General features: G+C 36.5%; 2 protein-coding genes across 4 annotated transcripts in view; one reads left to right on the top strand and one right to left on the bottom strand.

The window, feature by feature from the left end:
* RINT1 (RAD50 interactor 1) overlaps positions 1-10,098 on the top strand; it is a 31,030-nt gene extending 20,932 nt beyond the window's left edge. Inside the window, exons 11-14 of one of the 2 annotated variants that reach the window (XM_069106975.1) lie at positions 6,003-6,217; positions 7,604-7,784; positions 7,867-7,985; positions 9,826-10,098. In XM_069106975.1, the coding sequence (XP_068963076.1) occupies positions 6,003-6,217; positions 7,604-7,784; positions 7,867-7,985; positions 9,826-10,018 (708 nt within the window). In that variant the 3' untranslated portion in view covers positions 10,019-10,098. The remainder of the gene's footprint in view (positions 1-6,002; positions 6,218-7,603; positions 7,785-7,866; positions 7,986-9,825) is intronic. The other variant, XM_069106976.1, reaches the window with a different exon arrangement.
* Positions 10,099-11,481: 1,383 nt separating this feature from the next.
* On the bottom strand, positions 11,482-18,158 carry EFCAB10 (EF-hand calcium binding domain 10). Of its 2 annotated transcripts, XM_069106978.1 has the most exons (5): positions 17,969-18,158; positions 17,654-17,796; positions 14,365-14,529; positions 14,179-14,266; positions 11,482-11,693 (listed from the first exon to the last, which is right to left on the bottom strand). In XM_069106978.1, exons 2-5 carry the CDS (start codon positions 17,766-17,768, stop codon positions 11,657-11,659), a joined length of 405 nt encoding a protein of 134 aa, XP_068963079.1. In that variant the 5' UTR covers positions 17,769-17,796; positions 17,969-18,158; the 3' UTR covers positions 11,482-11,656. The 2 variants fall into 2 exon arrangements, with proteins under 2 accessions (XP_068963079.1, XP_068963078.1); XM_069106977.1 differs by lacking the exon at positions 17,969-18,158 and having other exon boundaries at positions 17,654-17,924.
* Positions 18,159-18,788: the final 630 nt, after the last annotated feature.

Genomic DNA, 18,788 nt, shown 5'->3' on the forward strand with positions numbered 1-18,788 from the left:
ATAATTTTAGAATTACTAGGAGTCACTGCTTCAGTTCTTTGGCTATAACTTGGTAGATGTTTTGAACTTGTTAATACCAACTGTTTTGACAGAGATTTTATATGATTGTTATTTTTATCTTAATGACTCACTTCAAGAAAAATGTCATATTATTGTGGTTTTTAAATAATTTAAAAAAGTTATTCAGGAATGGCAAGGGCAAATTATCTGTGATCTTTTTATTTTGTAAATTATTAAGGTCAACACAATCTTTTAGTGAATAAGGTATCCTCTCCATTAAAAAAAAAGTTTTTTCTGATAAACGATAAAAATTAGCAAAAAAGTAGAATGAAATTCCAGATAAGACCATAAAATTAAGATACATTACAATTTTATTTGCTCTAGCTCCTTCTTTTCCATCTGGGTATTTAGTTTTGCTCCTATTGTTGTATCTAAGTATATGTGTATAGTCTGCAGACTAAGTAATGTAATCATCCTGTAGAAATTCAGCCAATTTTTCTTCTGCTGTATTCATTGCCTTGCATGACTTTGTATAAATATTTCCATATTTTTAATCTTCATATATAATTTTTTATGAGGCAGTAATATGTCATTGTGTTGATATACCACAATTTATTCAACCATTCTCCACAAGAGTCATTGAAACGTAGACTGGTTTCCAGTTTTTGTTTACCACAAATAAAGTGGCTGAAATATTAATGAGAGGAAGCATCTGGTCAGGGATAAAGCTGCTTGTGGAGTCAGGAAGCTCTAGAATCAAATTCAGCTACTTAACCTCCCAGAGCCCCCCAGGAAGCCTCTCCAGAAGTCCAATAGTCTTTTTTTTCCTTTTCTTTTTTTATATTATATTTCCTTTGTATATAATATATTGATTATATAATTAGTATATATTTATATATTACATATGTCCTTTTTGTCATATTATATATTTGTCCTTTCATTTTGTTTTGAAATCACAGAAATTAGGTGAAGGAAAAAACCCAAAGTTCTCAGCTTTACAGGATAGTTGGTCTGCATTGATCAGGGAGTTTCCATACTAGTAGTTCTCTATACTGATGAAATCAAAGATGCAGAACAACAACAAAAATTTGTGCTGGTAGAATAGAGAGTATGATCCACTTAATATCTCATTGTGTATGTTGTAAGATAGCTTCCCAGAGACATATGCACATTGGGTACAGTTCCAACTATAATGTGTCCAAGTGCTTCTTTTTCAGAAAACTTGGAAGTTTTTTTTATTTGCATTTCTTTGGGTATTGGATAATTTATTTTATTTTATTTTTTTGCTTTTTGGAAGGGGGAATGCAGGGTAATTGGGGTTAAGTGACTTGCCCAAGGTCACATGGCTAGTAAATGTTAAGTGTCTGAGGCTGGATTTGAACTCAGGTCCTCCTGATTCCAAGGCCTATGTTGTATTCACTGCACCACCTATTGGATAATTTAAAGTATTGTATATAGTATATGTTATTATATATATCATTAAAGTATATAATAATTTAAGATACAACCCTGTATTGGATAATTTAAAGAAGTTTTTAGCTGATTATTAACAATTTATTTCCTCCATCAAAGACGTCCTATCCTTTGACCATTTTTTCATTGGACAATTGACATTTTTCATAAATTTCGAAGTGGAAGGGACCTACACTTGAATAGGAATCCTCTCTATTGTATGTTTGACAGGTTGCCTTCTAACCTTCCCTTAAAGACCTCATTCCAAGACTTGTCATACTTTAGTTCCAGCAGCCTTCTTACCCTCAGAGGATACTCTACTTCTACTGCCTTTTTCTCTGATTGATCATTTTTCCTCCTTGAACCTCACTTTTAAGGAAAGTGCCCAGGCCAAGTCATGTCTTTGTTCTCTGGATTCTATTCCTGATTCTCTGGACATTCTCTGCCATGACCCTTTATGGGCACTTTTTCCTTCTCCCTGTCACTTCTGCTTTTCATCTTCTTTTATGTATTGCCTTCTCTCATTAGAATGTAAGCTCCTTGGTGGTGGGGACTGGCTTTCTGTTTATAGTTGTATTCCCAGTACAGTGCCTGACATAATGCCATAATAATAAAAAACATGTTATGCATAAATACTTGTTAACTTGACTCACTGTACATTCTAGTTTTAGAAAGTTTTGAGTCGATAAAGTTTTTCCTTGCTCTTCGGAAAATAGACTCAGGGCTTTCATCAGAATCTGCCAGTGTCTTGCAGTATTAGTAGCCCAGAATTTTTCTGCAACTACCACTTGATTTAGAAATGTTTAAATAAGATGGAGAGGGTTTTTTTTTACCTAAGAGCCCTTCAAAACTTGAAGACAACTATTATGCCCCCCTAAAGAATATTCTCTTACATTGGCTAACCGTCTTTTCCTTTCAACCAGTCCTTACTTTGAGATTAGGTTTTGTATCCCCTCATCATCTTGGTCACAGTCCTCTAGCTTTACGATGGCCTTGTAGATGGCACATACATGTTTTATAACATATATTTACTATGAAGATAAGTTTCTAGTGTATTTCTTTTCATTTTGGGAATTGCCTTTTATTGTGCAGAATCTTTTTTTTTTTTAATTAAATGATCACATCTGTCAACTCTGGACTAACCTGGATAGAATACAATAGGACTATAATTTCCCTTGTTCTGGACACCTTACTGTTTCTGAACTACTGTAGCCCAAGATCCTGCTACCTTCTTTGACTTCCATGTTATACTTGACTCATTTTGTTTTGCAAGTCCCAAAAGCTATTTTTACATTGTATTCCACCATTCTATGCTTGTGCAATTGTTTGTTTTTTTTAATCCAAATAGAGAATTTTACATTTTTCCATTTTACAGAGTTAAATTTTAAATGTTAATGTTGGTCTTCAGTGGAAATGTAAGTGAACCTAGGCTTAATCTTTCTTAACTTCCCTTGATTTCTATAGACTTTTTAAATTTTCTTATCATTTCAAAGTAGTGGTTTTTGCTCCCAAAGTCAGCTCTACTTGAATCTTCTCATTTCTTTTCAGTGCTAGCCTGGATTGCGCTACATCTTCATTTCTAATCTTAAGTGGGTTGTATAGTTCTTAGGTCCTTTCTACCTCTAAATGTATGTTCTTATGATCCCTTTTGGCACCTCTTTCTATTTCACTCTTGTAGCAGCAAGCACCCTAGCATACCCAGGATGGCTGCTAGCACAGGTTCTTTGATCTGCTTTTCTAAAGGAAAGCAACTCAAAAAGGGGTTAACCATCTTACTTTAATCAAACATATATCATTTACCTAGTTCAGGGGGAAAAGTCAGCACCCAGAACTTCAGAGAAAATACAAACATAAGTCACAAACAGACAAAAAATACAGACAGAAAAACAGACCAGCAGACAGGGCTTCCAGCTGTCTGACCATTACATTCATACCTAGTTAGTTACCAGAGAGAAAAGCACCAACATCTGGGATTTCAAAGCCGGGGCCTCAATGGCTGCCCAGAGTCTCATCTGGCCAAATCACACAACTCTTTCCATGAGTGAGCTCCAAAGCAAAACCTCACATCAGGGTATATATAGCCTTCTCCAGGGTCAGAGAACATCACAACCTTCTTGACCCACTGTGCAATCACAAAGTAACAAGGGGTGGGCGTTCCTGCAAAGCAAGCCTTCCACCACACCTCCATGTGTGTGACCACATACAGCCTATTGGGGGCAGAGTATATTTTCAAATCAGGGAAGGTTCTCAAATTCACTTAAGCCTATCAAGGGGCAGGGAAGATCTTCAAATTCCCATTACCATTACAACCCTCATTCTCTCTTGTTGACTTCTAGGTGGGAAAGTAAGAGCCTTTTTGATCTAGTTATGATTTATATGCATCTTGGGAAATTCCAGACTACTACTTATATGAAAGCCAAAGTCATTAACTTACATTCCTGTTTCCCAAATTGTTTTGTCAGCGCTCTGGCATTCCTCTGAGTGTGAGTAGGGGATATGCAAAAGAACTTAAGTATTTAGTATTATTGTCTTCTCAAATATAAAATCATTTGTTAAAAAACACTTCTTTTATGTGAATATTTTTCACTATCAAGATAGGCTTAGTTTCCTTAATATTCCTTTAAAATCTCCTCATTCTCTGTTTACCCTTGGGGTATCTTCTAAATTAACACAGGTTTTATCAGTACCTTTCAAATGCTGTATGGCCACATTGGCTTGAAAAATGCTGCCTTACATTATATTTATCCTTTTATTATGTGTTGCAGGGTATTTTTAGCTTTTATTAAAATGTTCTCATGCTATACCATTTATTCTGGTTGTCTGCTTGTTTCTAGGCCATATGCACACAGACACACAGACAGACAGACACAGACATACACACCCACACAAACACACACCCCTCTACTTCTGTAATAGAATATGAAAGTTTTTAGTTTGGATTTGTATTTTAGATGCCTGAGAGTTTACTGTTAAACATCTAAAAACCCAAGTCCTATTATAATTCATATTTTATTTAATTACAGCCAAAGAATTTTGTAAAACCAAAATATTTGCAGTGTATTAGGGTGACATTTATGACTTTGCTATCTGATTCACAGAGTTGTAAGGAAAATGCCTTACAATTTACCAAATATTATATAAAAATAAATTTATTATTACTTTGAGGCCAGCAAAATACCTATTGCTCTTAAAGAAGTTTATGATGATATATTTATTGCTTAGTGCTTTCCTGAACTTTAATTTTTAAAAAAATAATGAAGTTATATGGGCATTTTTGACTAGAAATACATGTATGTTTATGTATATGTGTGTATGTATGTGTAGCTCTACACACATGCATATATATATAGACACACATGTACATATATACAGAATTATTAAAAATTTTACTGAGCTTAAAGAAAATCTTAGTTTCATGTATGACATCTTATGAGTTTCCAAAAAGTGTGAGGCTTTTTTGTTTCCATTTGTTTTTATATCACCTTGATCTCCAACTATACCACCTTCATTTCCAACCCAGTGAGTCTTCCTTTGTAATAAAGAAATGGAAGGAATGCCTATCAGCAAAACTTAACCACACATCAGCTGAATCTGACACTGTCTGCCATATTCTGGACCTATAAGAGGGAGGGACATGTGTTTTCTCACCTCTTTTTGGAGCCAAGCTTGGTTCATTTTAATTACAGGATTTTTTTTAGGTGAGGAGGGTTCAGTTCATTTGTATCGTACTCATTGCATATATTATTTTTCTGGTTCTGTGAATTTGACTCTGCATATGTCTTCCTGTGCTTTTTTGAATTCTTTACATTCATTATTTGTTACAGTACAGTAATAGGTCTTTATATTCATGTCCTACAAGTTTTTTAGCTGTTCTTAGTTCATGGACATTTACTTTGTTCTTTGCTACCACAAAAGGTGCTGTAAATATTTTGGTGTATGTTGAAACTTTCTTTTTATATTTGATGCCTTTGGAGTATGTAAAAAGAGACCAATAAGAAAAGTTTTATTGGTGTCTCGTTTTTACAAAATCACAGTCATTTCTGGATAGACCCCTTACCCCATCCCTTGCTCTAGACAAAGCAAAACCAAAGGTACACCTCACCCGTGATTGACAAGTATAGCATTTCACACTCATAGGCCCCCACCTCTTCAATGAGGGGTGGAAAGTATATTTCCTCAGGAAAGACATGTAAACCAAAAGAATTACCTTAGGGAAAACTCAGCACATTTCTAGTGGAAGCTCATACTGTTTTAGTTTTTTCTTTTATGGCATATGGGAGAACAAGATGGTAAGATGAAAATGAACTATATGACATTTTAATTATCAAATAGTCTCCATTAGAGCAGTTTAAAAAAATAACGGTACTCCTAATACCACCATAAAAGTCAACGACATTTTTGGTTGCATTCTTTAACTTCCTATACAGCTTCTACTACATGATTCTCATAGGAAAAAAAATCCTTATAATAGTAGTAGATAAATATATATATATATATGTATATAAATAAAAATCACTGTTAGAATATGTAAATTTTTTTTTTACTTTTAGTTCTTCCTGCAACTTCAGCAGGCTGCTTTGGAAGTTCTTGCAGAGAGTAAAGCTCTCAGTACATTGCAGCTAGGACAACTAGCCTCTATGGAGAGCTCAGTCTTTGATGACATGATTAACCTCCTGGAGCGCTTGAAACTTGACATGTTGACTCGTCAAGTAGACCACATCTTCAGGGATATCAAAGATGCAGCAAAATTGTACACAAAAGAAAGGTGAGTTTTCTGTGGCCTCATTTCTAGGTATCTTCTTAGTTTAAGTAAATCCGAATTAAGGTTTTTGTAATAAAGACTGTTTAAAATCAACATCCAGGAGCACCAGCCCTGGAGTCAGGAGGACCTGAGTTCAAATCCGGCCTCAGACAGTTAACACACACAAAAAAAACTAGCCATGTGACCTTGGGCAAGTCACTTAACCCCAAATGCCCTCCCCCCCCAAAAAAAACAGCAAATAAAATAAAATAGAATCAGCATCCAGAATCATTAGAGAATGAGCTGTCCTGAATAGCAGAGGCTTAATTACTCTTTATACTCTAATCCCATTTATTTGAAATCTTCTAATTAAATCTTTTTAAAATATAGTTTATATAATTCTTGCCATTTTAAGCTGAGTTTATGGAATATAACTTATTTTCTTAATGATTGTCATGATCATTTATGGAACCATATCAATGGTTCAGCTGATAGAGCTGAATGAACTTTACTACTGTATCCTCTCCCAACCACTCTTGTTAACTAATAAGGCATCTCAGTGTCCACCCCAGGAGCTTGTAAATGCAGACCAAAGATGTTCAGAACTTTCAGCTTCTCTAGTGGTTCTTCCTCTGTTCTTGCATCACAATGTTGGTTGCCTTTGCCTTCGTGCAGATCCTGCTTCCCTGACTGCTGCCATTTCTACTATCATCCTTCTATCAGAAGCTTTTCCTTCTTGTCTTTTCTATATTTTTGCTGCTTCTTTCACACTTCTTGAGTTTTAGCTGAAAAGGATGATCACTTATAGACATCATCACCCGTCAAGCCAAAGCTTTCTTTTCAGTGATCTGACTGGTCACAGCCTTTTTTATATCTTTGGTCCTCTTTCAGCTGTTTTTGTTGCTGCTGAAAAGTTTTCTTCTCTGCCACAAATGCTGTTTTCTCCCGTCCCTTTCTGGGTTTTTAGTTCACTGTTAGGAATGCTTGACGGTGCCTGGAGGCTAGCCGCAAAGTAGCTGAGATTTTTACTGTATTTAAAATCTATTATTAAACAGTTTGAAGCTTTAAAATATTCTTTTGGGTATGAAAATGTCACTACTCCTACTTATTTCATTTTGGGAATCAGTACAAAAACTCAGCATTAACTTTAAATATTGATCTGTTAACCACGTAGCTGATTCATCATAACCAGTATCAATAAGCCTTAAAATCTTTAGATGTTTTCTTTAGGATTTGTGCTATTTTAATTTCATTCAGCTGATAACCAAGGCTTATTTTTTTTTAATTCAAAGTAATGCCCATATAGTTTGAGTAAATTTTGAAGCGTGTTGTTATAGTTTTTTTTTTAATGTAAAATAATTTTTACTATATAGATTTTTTAGCAGTGCACTGTGGTTTTGGTTCTTTCAGGTGGTTGTCCTTGCCCTCTCAGTCAGAGCAAGCAGTCATGTCCCTGTCAAGTTCAGCTTGTCCATTGTTGCTTTCTTTAAGAGATCACCTACTTCAACTGGAACAGCAGCTCTGTTACTCCTTATTTAAAGTTTTCTGGCAAATGCTTGTAGAAAAGCTGGATGTGTACATCTATCAAGAAGTAAGTAGATTGCCTAGCTGGCCTTGGGCTGTACCTATGAAAGAATCTCTTACATGAGATAAATTGTTCTTTATTTACACAGATAATTCTTGCAAATTACTTCAACGAAGGAGGAGCAGCTCAGCTTCAGTTTGACATGACTCGGAATCTTTTCCCTTTGTTTTCTCACTATTGCAAGAGACCAGAAAACTATTTCAAGCAGTAAGCAAATTGCAGATTTGTTATATTTCAAAAAGTGTTTCTATAACAAGTTAGTTGGATTAGGTTGATTCCTTTTTAAAAAAAAAATTAAGACTGATAGTGAAGACTGGTAGTGGTAGACTCATGTATGGTAAAAAAAATTATAGGCATATCAATTAAATTCAATAAGTATGATGATAATAATGAAACTCATTTAATGTAATTCCTTTAACATTTTTAAAATGATTTCCTCACAGTAACTCTTTATATATTTACTCTACATACTACTAAACATGGTAGTATGCTCAGCACTATGGGAGACACTTAAAAAGTACAAGAACTTAACAGAAATGAAAAGGAGCTCAATCTTGGCTTTTATCTAACAATTTTATTGAGTATTTAAATTTTTCATGATTCTATATGATAAAGTATAAAAATAACAGCTCATACATTTGCAGTGATTTACAAAGTGCACTTCCCACTATGTTGAAAGCAAAACTCAGTTCTGTGAAATGCATATAAATGTAGAATTAAGATGGCAAAATGTAAAATATTTCATATTGAAGGTTAGGCCAGACCTTAAGTTTACTCATCACCTACTTAAACTTGATAGTTATCTTGGTTATCATTATATCCTGAGGTCTAGACCTCAGAATTCATTGGTACAGAGAAACTCCTTCCCACCAACATAGTTTAGCAACTTTTTTTTGGAGGGCAGTTGGGGTTAAGTGACTTGCCAAAGGTTACACGGCTAGTTTTTGTGTTAAGCGTCTGAGGTCAGATTTGAACTCAGGTCCTTCTGACTCCAGGGCCACTGCTCTATTCACTGCGCCACCTAGCCGCCCCCAGCTTTTTTTTTTTGTCATGGCGTTAGTTGCCTGGGATACTTCAAGTTTAAGGGCATTGCTCAGGATGACTCAGGCCTCCATAGTTTTGGTTCAGCTTGCCTTCTCAATTCTTTATCATTCTATCACAGTCTTTCTTATATGAAGCAAATTCATGCAAATGCTTTCAGGATTGGTTCTAAAACTGAATATCTTTTTAAAAATCAAATCTAAATACAGAGTGGCAGGCTTTTTTTTTTAAGCACTGCTTGCTTCTGTTAGATAAACAGTCAATACTGCCCTACCTACTTTCACTTCAGTCTTTTTTTCTCACTGCTTCTTAATTTTTCTCCTTCCTTATATCCTAACTCTACCTTTATATATGCATGAGATCATGCAAGGGAAATAGATACAGCAGGAATAGATAAACTATTGAAAATAAAAACATAGAAAATTCCATTTTGAAGGATTAGAAATATTTTTTGTAGTTTTAAGAGGGCTAAAACTTTAGCAATTCATATAAAAGATTTCAAATGGGGTGGCTAGGTGGCACAGTGAATATAGCACCAGCCCTGGAGGAGGACCTGAATTCAAATCTGACCTCAGACACTTAACACAAAAAACTAGCCATGTGACTTTGTGCAAGTCACTTAACCCCAACTGCCCTACTTTTCCCCTCCAAAAAAGCAGAAAACAAAACAAAAGGTTTCTAAATACAGACTAAAGCATACTGTTTTTCCCTTTTAATTTTTTTTGTTCAAGTTTTCTTGGCACAAAATGACTAATATGGAAACATGATTGCACATGTATAACCTATATTATATTGCTTATTGTTTCAGGGAAGGGATAGAATTTAGAACTCAGAACTTTAAAAAAAAATCAATGAATGTTAAAAATTGTTTTTACATGTAATTGGGAAAAGTAAATTTTTTTTTAAAGATCATTAAGCTACTAGTGAGGGATGCTTAGTGTCTCAAAATGAAATTGCTTTGTAACATTATAAAGGATTTTTTATTTGCTTCTCCTCTTAAAAATAGTATCAAAGAAGCCTGTATTGTCTTGAATTTAAATGTGGGATCTGCCCTACTTTTGAAGGATGTGCTACAGTCGGCTACTGAAGAATCTACTGCCACAGCAGCATTAAATGAACTTGGGATTTATAAACTAGCTCCGCAAGATGTTGAGATTCTTCTTAATTTAAGAACGAACTGGCCCAACACAGGAAAATAATGCAAGTCCTTTTTCAGAAGGCTTTTCTTTTGATTCTGATTTTTTTAAAAAGCTGAATAAACAAGTCAAACTATTTAAAATTGCTTAATGAAGTTCTGTCTGCAGTATTTCATCATTGGCTGCACTATAGTAAGTCATTTTTTTTCCTATGTGAGGTTCAGCATTTACATACTGTGAGCTCATTTACTAAAAAAGAGCTGTTTCCTTTCTATATTTGTTGAATATACACCTCATTGTTTCATGTACTCAGTGACCTTCCCAAACACTTGTTGAAACTCAAGTTTTTTGGTCTAGCTGGCTTTCTTCTTCTGAAATTAAATGTAAAATATCCATACAATACTTTGACCAGCTGATTTTGTTTAATTCTCCTCATAAAATATGATATTAGTCATTCCTTACCAGAAATATCATCTCTACCCAGTAATTAGGATTTTTGGAAGTATTTTGTGAGTATTGATCTTAGAAACCACCAGTTTTCTCAATGTAACAAAACTGGAGCTAGCTCACTTTAATTAAACGCAATGTGGAGCCCTAAGAGAGAGGCTTTCTTTACATTGAGTAAAGCTAGTGAGACCTAGAGTCTTGTGCTGTGAGAAGCTTGTGGGTAGAGAGAAACCCTGCCCTGACCTGCTTCAATACACAATAATCTCTCAGAGACAATATGTGAAGACTCTTGGGCCTTAAGATGAATTTGAAAGTTTGGCAAAAGGTTACTGGCTTTCCCTGGAAGTGGAATTCAAAGTGGATAGGGGTGATGTGCAGCCTTTAGGTCCCCCACCCACCTACCCCAGAATTTGCTTCAACCACCATCACTTCTCTTGTTTACTGGAGTCTGTCATCACCCTGAAGGGGTATCTGATGGCTGAAGCGTTCCAGTGTGAGGTTCATATAAATGAAGATTTACATCTCATGGACAGTCACTTGACATCTGGCATGCTATGGTTAGAGAATAGGGCTTTTCCCCAGAATGAGCATCCTGACATGTGCATGTGTTTATTAGACAGTAAACGTGATGATAAAGGCTGTCTGGTAAAGACTTGGTAGGGAAATCTTCAGAGTTCATCTTGGTAGCCCTTGCACAGGGCCTATACTTACTAGATGCTTAAATAAGCAAGCTCTCTTCATGAAGGTCATGTGCCCCTCACTTTGTTAAGAACTTCCTAAGGAAACAGAGGGATTTGTGGAATAGATTCCTAATAGCCTGGCTGTATCTTAATGTAAATGCATGTGCTTATCTGTGGAGTCTTAAACTCTGCTCATCTTCCCCATTGCAAAAGGGCCTTCAGTAAATTGGGAATAGAGAGATACAAGTGTTTGCCCCAACACAAAAACAGGAGTACAGCAATACAGCAAATGTTTCCCCAATAGAATTAGGTTAGCTGATGGAGCAGAGGATTTCCTTGTCATCCTCCCTACCCCCCCTTACCTGAGGTCTAGATTAAAGACAAAAACTGATACTGAAATAAAACTTTCCATGACCTTTTTATTCTAACAATATAAGTCATTTAATATAACACATTTACCTCATTTAATTTAACATATTATAGTGAAAACACTAATCTTTAGAGAGAAATGCATTTAATATCTAAACTGGATAACCATAAACTTTAGGAACCATTTTGTTCTGGATTCACGGCATTAAAAAGCTGACCAAATCTTCAAGGTCCTCCTGTTCCTAAAATGAACAAAAATAAAAATTCTGTTTAATCACACTTGAATATATATGCTAATGGTAATTAAGGAAAGAAAAGACCTAAAAATATAAATTAACCAGTCATTTTTTTGTACTATTTAAGGGAGTGTCTGGACAATCCAAAACCACAAATAACCCAAATCCCACATTTGTCTCATTATGATGCATATTTATGCTTATGTGAATATAAATGTGGTTGATTTTTATATTATTCATGTTTCCGATAAGAAAATGAAACCACATTTTGAGGTTAAATTTAGAAAGAGCTGGAAAGCTGTCCATTTACACTCGTTTTCCTAAATCAATTTCTTTGTGTTCTACCAGTAGGGAATGTTCTGACTGAAGCAGATGAGGGCAAACCGGAGTAATCTTGCTCTTCACATGCTTGGCCTTTTTGTTGGGGGCTGGGATAAAAGTGGGGACTGTAACTGGCCTTTCCTAGAAGCTGAACTTGAATACAGGGAATTTCAAATGCCCTTTCAGTTCTTGTCTAGCTATGAACCCTATTGTGACCTAGACTACAAAACTGGGAACTACTAGAGGAAAAGATATCCATTTCCAGAGAGCTATGTGTACAACCTCCTATAATTTCTATTTCTGGGAGTGAATTTGTTGTCTTGTGATGTATGAATTTGCTACTGTCTTCAGAGTAAATGGAAATGGTAATCCTCCACTAAAGCCCTACTTCTGTCTCATCCTTGTTAGGAGGTGGCCAAATTTTGTTATCAGAGTGACTGAAAACTCAGGAAGTTCTCACAAGTTGGGCAGGCTTCAAGAACAGGCTCCATGACTGGTTACCAAAGTGAATCTGTAATTCATTGATACAGGTGGACTATCTTTAATAACTACTAAAATATTAGATGGGGCTCAGGATCAAGGAATCTCTAAGTTTGTTGTCTAACATTTCTAATGTCTTTGGCTAGCCATACACGTTACCCAGGTCATATATTTCTCTACTATCCATTAAATACTTAGGATCACATGCCAAGCACAGAAAAACACAAATAGGTACACAATGACACCAGTGTCCATGTCAAGGATATAAGAACTGCATACCAAAGAATGGACCCGGAGCTCACCTTGGTCACGGATATTAATAATATTCATAACTAATATTTAGGTAGTGCTTACCATGTGCTAGACACTGACATATAATAAGTGCTTTACAATGATCTCATTTGATTCTTACAACAACTCTTGGAGGTAGGTGCTATTATTAGCCTCATTTTACAGTGAAACTGAAACAAGTTAATTTATTTGTCCAGTATCACACAGATCATAAGTGTCTGAGGTCATATTTGAACTCAGGTCCTTCCTGACACCAGGTCCAGTGCTCTATCGAATGGGCCAGGGAAGCACTTGTATAATTGGCATCTCAAGAGAAGATTTCATTCTATGGCATGCACTGGATGTGCTTTTGATCTTAGATGGAATGACTATTGCACAAGTAACTGTAATTTGCCATTGTAACAGGAGCCAAAATTTTCTCTTGGGCAAGACATCTCTGAAATGTATGTCTCTCTGAGAAAATGTGATTTTTTTTCCCCATAACTTTGGACTATGAAAACATTCAGCTAATACTTTTCTTAGTGTCAACTTATTTGTCAATTTGAGTCAAATAAATGTCAGCTATCCTACTGGATAAAAACCCCAAATGAAAAACAATGCCTGCTCTTGAGGGACTTATAAAGTATTTAAGTTAAATATTAAATACCAACTAAAGTTCTACTGGTGTGCCTCTCTGTGGCACAGAGGTAACCCTGTTTTTTTGAAGAATGTGTGAGCAAAGTACAAGTTTTGGTAGGTTACGTTCCAAGATGGAAAGGCTTTGAGGATGGTTATGTGAGGACTCACCCAACTAAATTTGAAAAAGCTTGTTACCAAACAAACCAGTCACTAATTTCTTTGGTCACAGGTACTCATGAAACTGCTGAATGGCTGGGATATAAACTGGTAGGAGGAGTATATATAATAATGAAATTATACTGAAGAAATTGGCATTAAGTAAACATATATAATTATACATTTATTATATACAATGTAGATTTAATATTAGCGTTTAAACATTGTTCTTGATGTATTTATTCTTGCTATTCTAGTTTAAAGGAAAAAAATCATTTTAACATTTATAAAACATACCCCAAAATACAAAAGCACTTCTAAATTCTTTCAGCCATCAAAGATGAGAAGCTACTAATATCTCAAAGGCTCATCCAGGGGAACATGGCAAATTGTCAAGACCACTTCTATGGGACTGCCAACTGGGACCCTTGACTTTACTGTCTACTAAGCACTTCTGCTCAGGCCCTTTTAGTGTCCACACTGTCCTCATTACCTCCTGCGTAAATCAAAGGTTTCTCAATGAAAAGTAGTCCTTTGTCACAAAAAGTTGGGGGACTTTCTCTAAGCAACACTCATTCTACTTGAAGATCACTTAATATTTTCATTTTAAATTAAATAAACTTACACATCTTTCCTGAAATCATCCTTAGTGATAACTTCTCCGTCTTCACCTATTACTTCATCTGGATCTAGCAGACCAAGGTTCTTTAGGGCTATACATGTGAAAATGAGGAAAGAAATTAATAAAATGTAAATTATTTAAACCAAAGTGAGTTCTGGAATGACTATGAACTAGTAAAGAGTTACTAACCTTCTTTGTACTGAACAGGAGTTATAAAACCTTGATTTGTAGGGTCCATTATTTCAAACATGGAAATCAAGTTAGAGTCATCCATGAGATAAGGATAGTCTACAGCAGTTATTTTTGCGATCTTAATTCTTGCTAACATATTTAGCAAAAAATCTCTTGGTTTATCTGTAACAGAATAGTTTGTATTTTCGTAAGACACCATAAAATTAAAAAAACAGGTATTCCAAACAAATATTCTCAAAACACACAAACGTTAAAAGATAATTTAGCTAAAGCACAGAATCCCAGAATTCTTAACTCTAAATTTTACAATTTAATTTCTAGCAAAAGCAAAACTGTCTATATGGAATGACTTATTACATGAAGTGAAAAATCATGTAACTCACACTTTCTGGAACACTGCTGAAAGGATAAGGTAAGTAAGAACTAAAGAAGATAGGAGAGGGATGCCTAGGTGGCACAGTGAATAGAGCACTAGCCCTGGAGTCAGGAGGACCTGAGTTCAAATCTGACCTCAGACACTTGACACTAACTAGCCATGTGACCTTGGGCAAGTCACTTAACCCCAACTGCCCTTCCTCCCCCCCATCAAAAAGCAAAAAACCCCAAAACTTATGGATTTAAAGAAGCAAAAGACTAACATACCAGAAGGAAAATATGCTCAAATACTAATAGAAACACCAGAAGAAAAAAAAAACAACTAGAATGTTATCAAAGTACAATTAAATGGAACACTTTGAAGGAATTATGGGAGAAAAAATTAGCAAACTACTATTAAGTGAAATTAAGAAACCAAGTATATGTTATTAAGAAATCTCAAGACTTTCTAGTAGCTCTTCTTGTAGAAGTAAACTGAAAAGAAAGGCACTGTCCATCAATTGGGGAAGGTTTAGATGAGTTATGGTATATGGATGCAATAGAATACTATTGTACCATAAGAAATGGTGAAAAAGATGGTTTTAGTGAACTTAGGAAACCTAGTATGAATTGATGCAAAGTGAGCAGAATAAGGAGAATAATTTATATAACAACAACACTGGAAAACCTTAAAAACTCAGATCAATGCAAGGACCAGCTACAATTTCTGAGAACCAATGGTGAAGCAAATGCTACCCAACTTCCTCAGAAGTGGTGGACTCAAGGGGCAGAATAAGGCAATTTTGGTAAATAGTCAATGTGGACATTTGTTTTGCTTGACTATGCATGTTTGTTGCAAGGATTTTTGTTCTTTTTTTTCCAATAGTAAGGGGAGAAATTTTTTTTTGTTTTTTGATTACTGAAGCAAAATTAATTTAAAACATTAAAAGAAATGATGATCAGATCAATTAATTGTGTATGACGTTAAAAAAACCCTAAGAAAATGACAAATTGGAAACCCCCAATTAAACACCAAATTGGAAATCCTAAAAATTAAAGGTGAAATTAATAAAATTGCAGGTAAGAAAACTATTGAATTAATAAAACTAGGGGTTGGTTTTATGGAAAAAATAAAATTGACTGGAAAATATGGTTTAAAAAATAGAGAAGAAATTTGAACCAGTAATGTAAAAAATGAAAGTGAATATAGCACTAATGAAGATGAAATCAAAACAATTATTAGGAGTTATTTTGCCAATTATATGCCAACAAATTTAACAATTTAAGTGACATAAAAGTCTATTTATAAAAATACAAACTGCCTAGATTAATGGAAAAGAAAATAGAATATCTAAATAAACCCATTAAAAAAAAAGAAATTAAACAGACCATAAATGAGCTTCCTAAGAAAAGTATCAGGAACAAATGGATTACAAATGAATTCTACCAAACATTTTAAGATTAACTAATTTCAATATTAAATAAATTATATGGAATAATAGGTAAAGGAGTCCTACCACACTCCTTCTATGAAACAAATATGGTGCTGATACCTAAATTAGGAAGAGCAAAAACAGAGAAAGAAAATTCTAGACCAATTACACTAATGAATATGGGTGCAAAACGCCCAAATAAAATACTAGGTAGGAGATTACAACAGTATATCACAAAGATTATATATACATTGTGACCAAGTGGGATTTATGCCAGGAATGTTGGGATAATTTAATATACAGAAAACTATGAACCCAATTGATTATATCAATAACAAAAGTACAAATATCATATGATATCAATGCATGCAGAAAAAAAGCACAACGGAAACACACGAAAGCATAGGTATAAATGGATTTTTCCTTAAAATGATAAGCACCTATCTAAAATCACCTGCAAGTGTTATCTGTAAGGTGGAAAAGCTAGACGCATCAGAACTGAGAATAGGCTACAGAATTTGGCAAATAAGAGGTGAATGGTAACTTTGAAAAGAGCAGTATCAGCTGAACAGATAGGGCTAGAAGCCAGCACGCAAGAACTGCTGAGACAACTTTGAACAGTAAACTTTGATAGCTAAGAAAGTGGAAAGTTCTTTCCCTCAACCCCTTTCCCCCTAGTTTGGCTCTAAAAGAGCTCTGAAGGCATGAGAGCTGATTGGTTGGTTGGCAGAGTCCTGAGGGTTTGGGTGGGTGGGGGGGTGTTTGTTTTCTTATGATGGAGAAGAAGACCTGAGTATGTTTGTTCATAGCAAATAGATGGGATATAGGCAGACTGAGGAATTGTGAGTTCAGAGTGAGTAAACAGCAACATTGTTGTTCCCCAATTTAAGGGAAGTGGTTAGGAGACGTGAGACAGGTACTCTTGAGAAAGGAGGGAGAATGATTGGGTAATATGTTTGGACAGAACGAACCTCAAAGGAAGACACGTTGCTGAATGGTGGCAGAGTGAGTCTGAGAGGGGCAACGAGAAGTAAGGCGGAGGCTATGCTCACCATTCCCCACCACGTAGTGGAGTAGAGGGGCGACAGATTACTCCGAGTGCAGGACAACGAAGAAGGGGAGGAAGACGTATAAAAGTAAGGAAAATGCATCGAATACAAAGTTGGAAAACACAGTTCCAGCTCACCAGGAGTTTGTAATCTGGTCGGAAAGTGCAGTGAGTTACCACTTAGGGTCACAAAAACCAGGACTAAACCCCAGGTGTCCTGGCTCCCAGACGCTACACCACATTGACCCTACCTGCTGCCATTAATTGTCTGGAGAAAGAGACGAGAGACTGGGGAGTGTTTTGTAGGAAGCGGTGTAGGGATGCATGGGGGGATGGGGGGTGTCCCTGCACGGGAATCCAAGGGGATTGCTAGGGGAAAGTCGGACTCTCTGCTCCAGGGTCGCGGCAAGAAAAGCAGAGCACAAAGACAGAGGGCAGGAGAAAGCCTCACCGGGGCGACGATAGAGCAGCTGACAAGTGAGGTAGCTCAGCAGTTCCATGATATGGTGTTTTTTCAAATAAAGTATGGCATTCTCCTCCGGGGTAATGGAAAGACGATCCGCCATGGCCAAAAGATCTGCAATTTAGCTGTTGCTAAGAGACACCCAGCCGCCACACAGGCTCTGTTAGCTCACTTGCAGTCCACTCCCCCGGCCCCCCGTTTCCCCTCCTGAGTGAAGCCACGCCCAGGCCCGGCTATTAAATCTGTGGCAAAGGATGATGCATGGGCTGCGGCCTCGGCTCGGGCCAGAGGGCCTCTTCTTACCTAAGATTTTAACTGCGGTCCCAAAGTTTTGCTGCCAACTGGGGGGTGAGAGGGTCTGAGATCTCCCGAAAGGGCAATGGTCACAGATGGTTGGCGAAAGCAAAACTTCTGCTATTACTTCGCCAGCACGTGAAGCCGCCTAGTCGCCAGGTGGTGTGGGAGGGCTGCTTTGTTAATTAATTTCCCAGGACTCACGAGCGAGCTCCGCAGCGCCCTGGATCAGACCCAAATGAGCTTACTGTTCCTCAGGTCAGAGAATTCTAGAATTCTAGTTAAAGCCCGAACCTTAGAGGCGCCTTAGAGGTCATCAGCTCCAGCCTCCTCGAGATGCAGTGCCCAAGGTCACGTGCTACTAAGTAGCAGAGTTTTGATTGAAACCTCCATCTTCTGATCCAAGTCCATTTATCTGACTTTTCTCCTTTCCTTCTTTCTTTTTAACCCTTGCTGATTTGACGTGTTGGGAAAAGGGGCACGGAAGAAACTATCATACAGGGTTTACGTATCTCACCTTTAGATCCCTTCAATTAACTGGCCAACTAAAGAAATACCTTCTGCCTCTGGCAAATAAAACCTCCAGCCCAAGCTCTTCACAAGCATTTGGAGGCCTTGCACACCAGCCAGTACAAAGCCCTGTGCTGGAGCCCACAGCACCTGGCAGTTCAGAGTTCTCAGTAAAAGCAACTTCATTCCCAAGTAATGGTCACAGGTAGCTTTGACCCATGAGGCAGCTGCACTGGCACCAGGTGGTTTTTCCTGGGGAGAGAGGGGTATGGTCATTTCAGTCCAGAGGAGGTTAGTGATGTATAACCAAGAAAGACCC

This window comes from Petaurus breviceps, unplaced genomic scaffold (genome assembly GCF_028583685.1).
Source record: "Petaurus breviceps papuanus isolate PSGF00001 unplaced genomic scaffold, PetGlider_PUasm1.0 84, whole genome shotgun sequence".
NCBI lineage: Eukaryota > Metazoa > Chordata > Mammalia > Diprotodontia > Petauridae > Petaurus > Petaurus breviceps.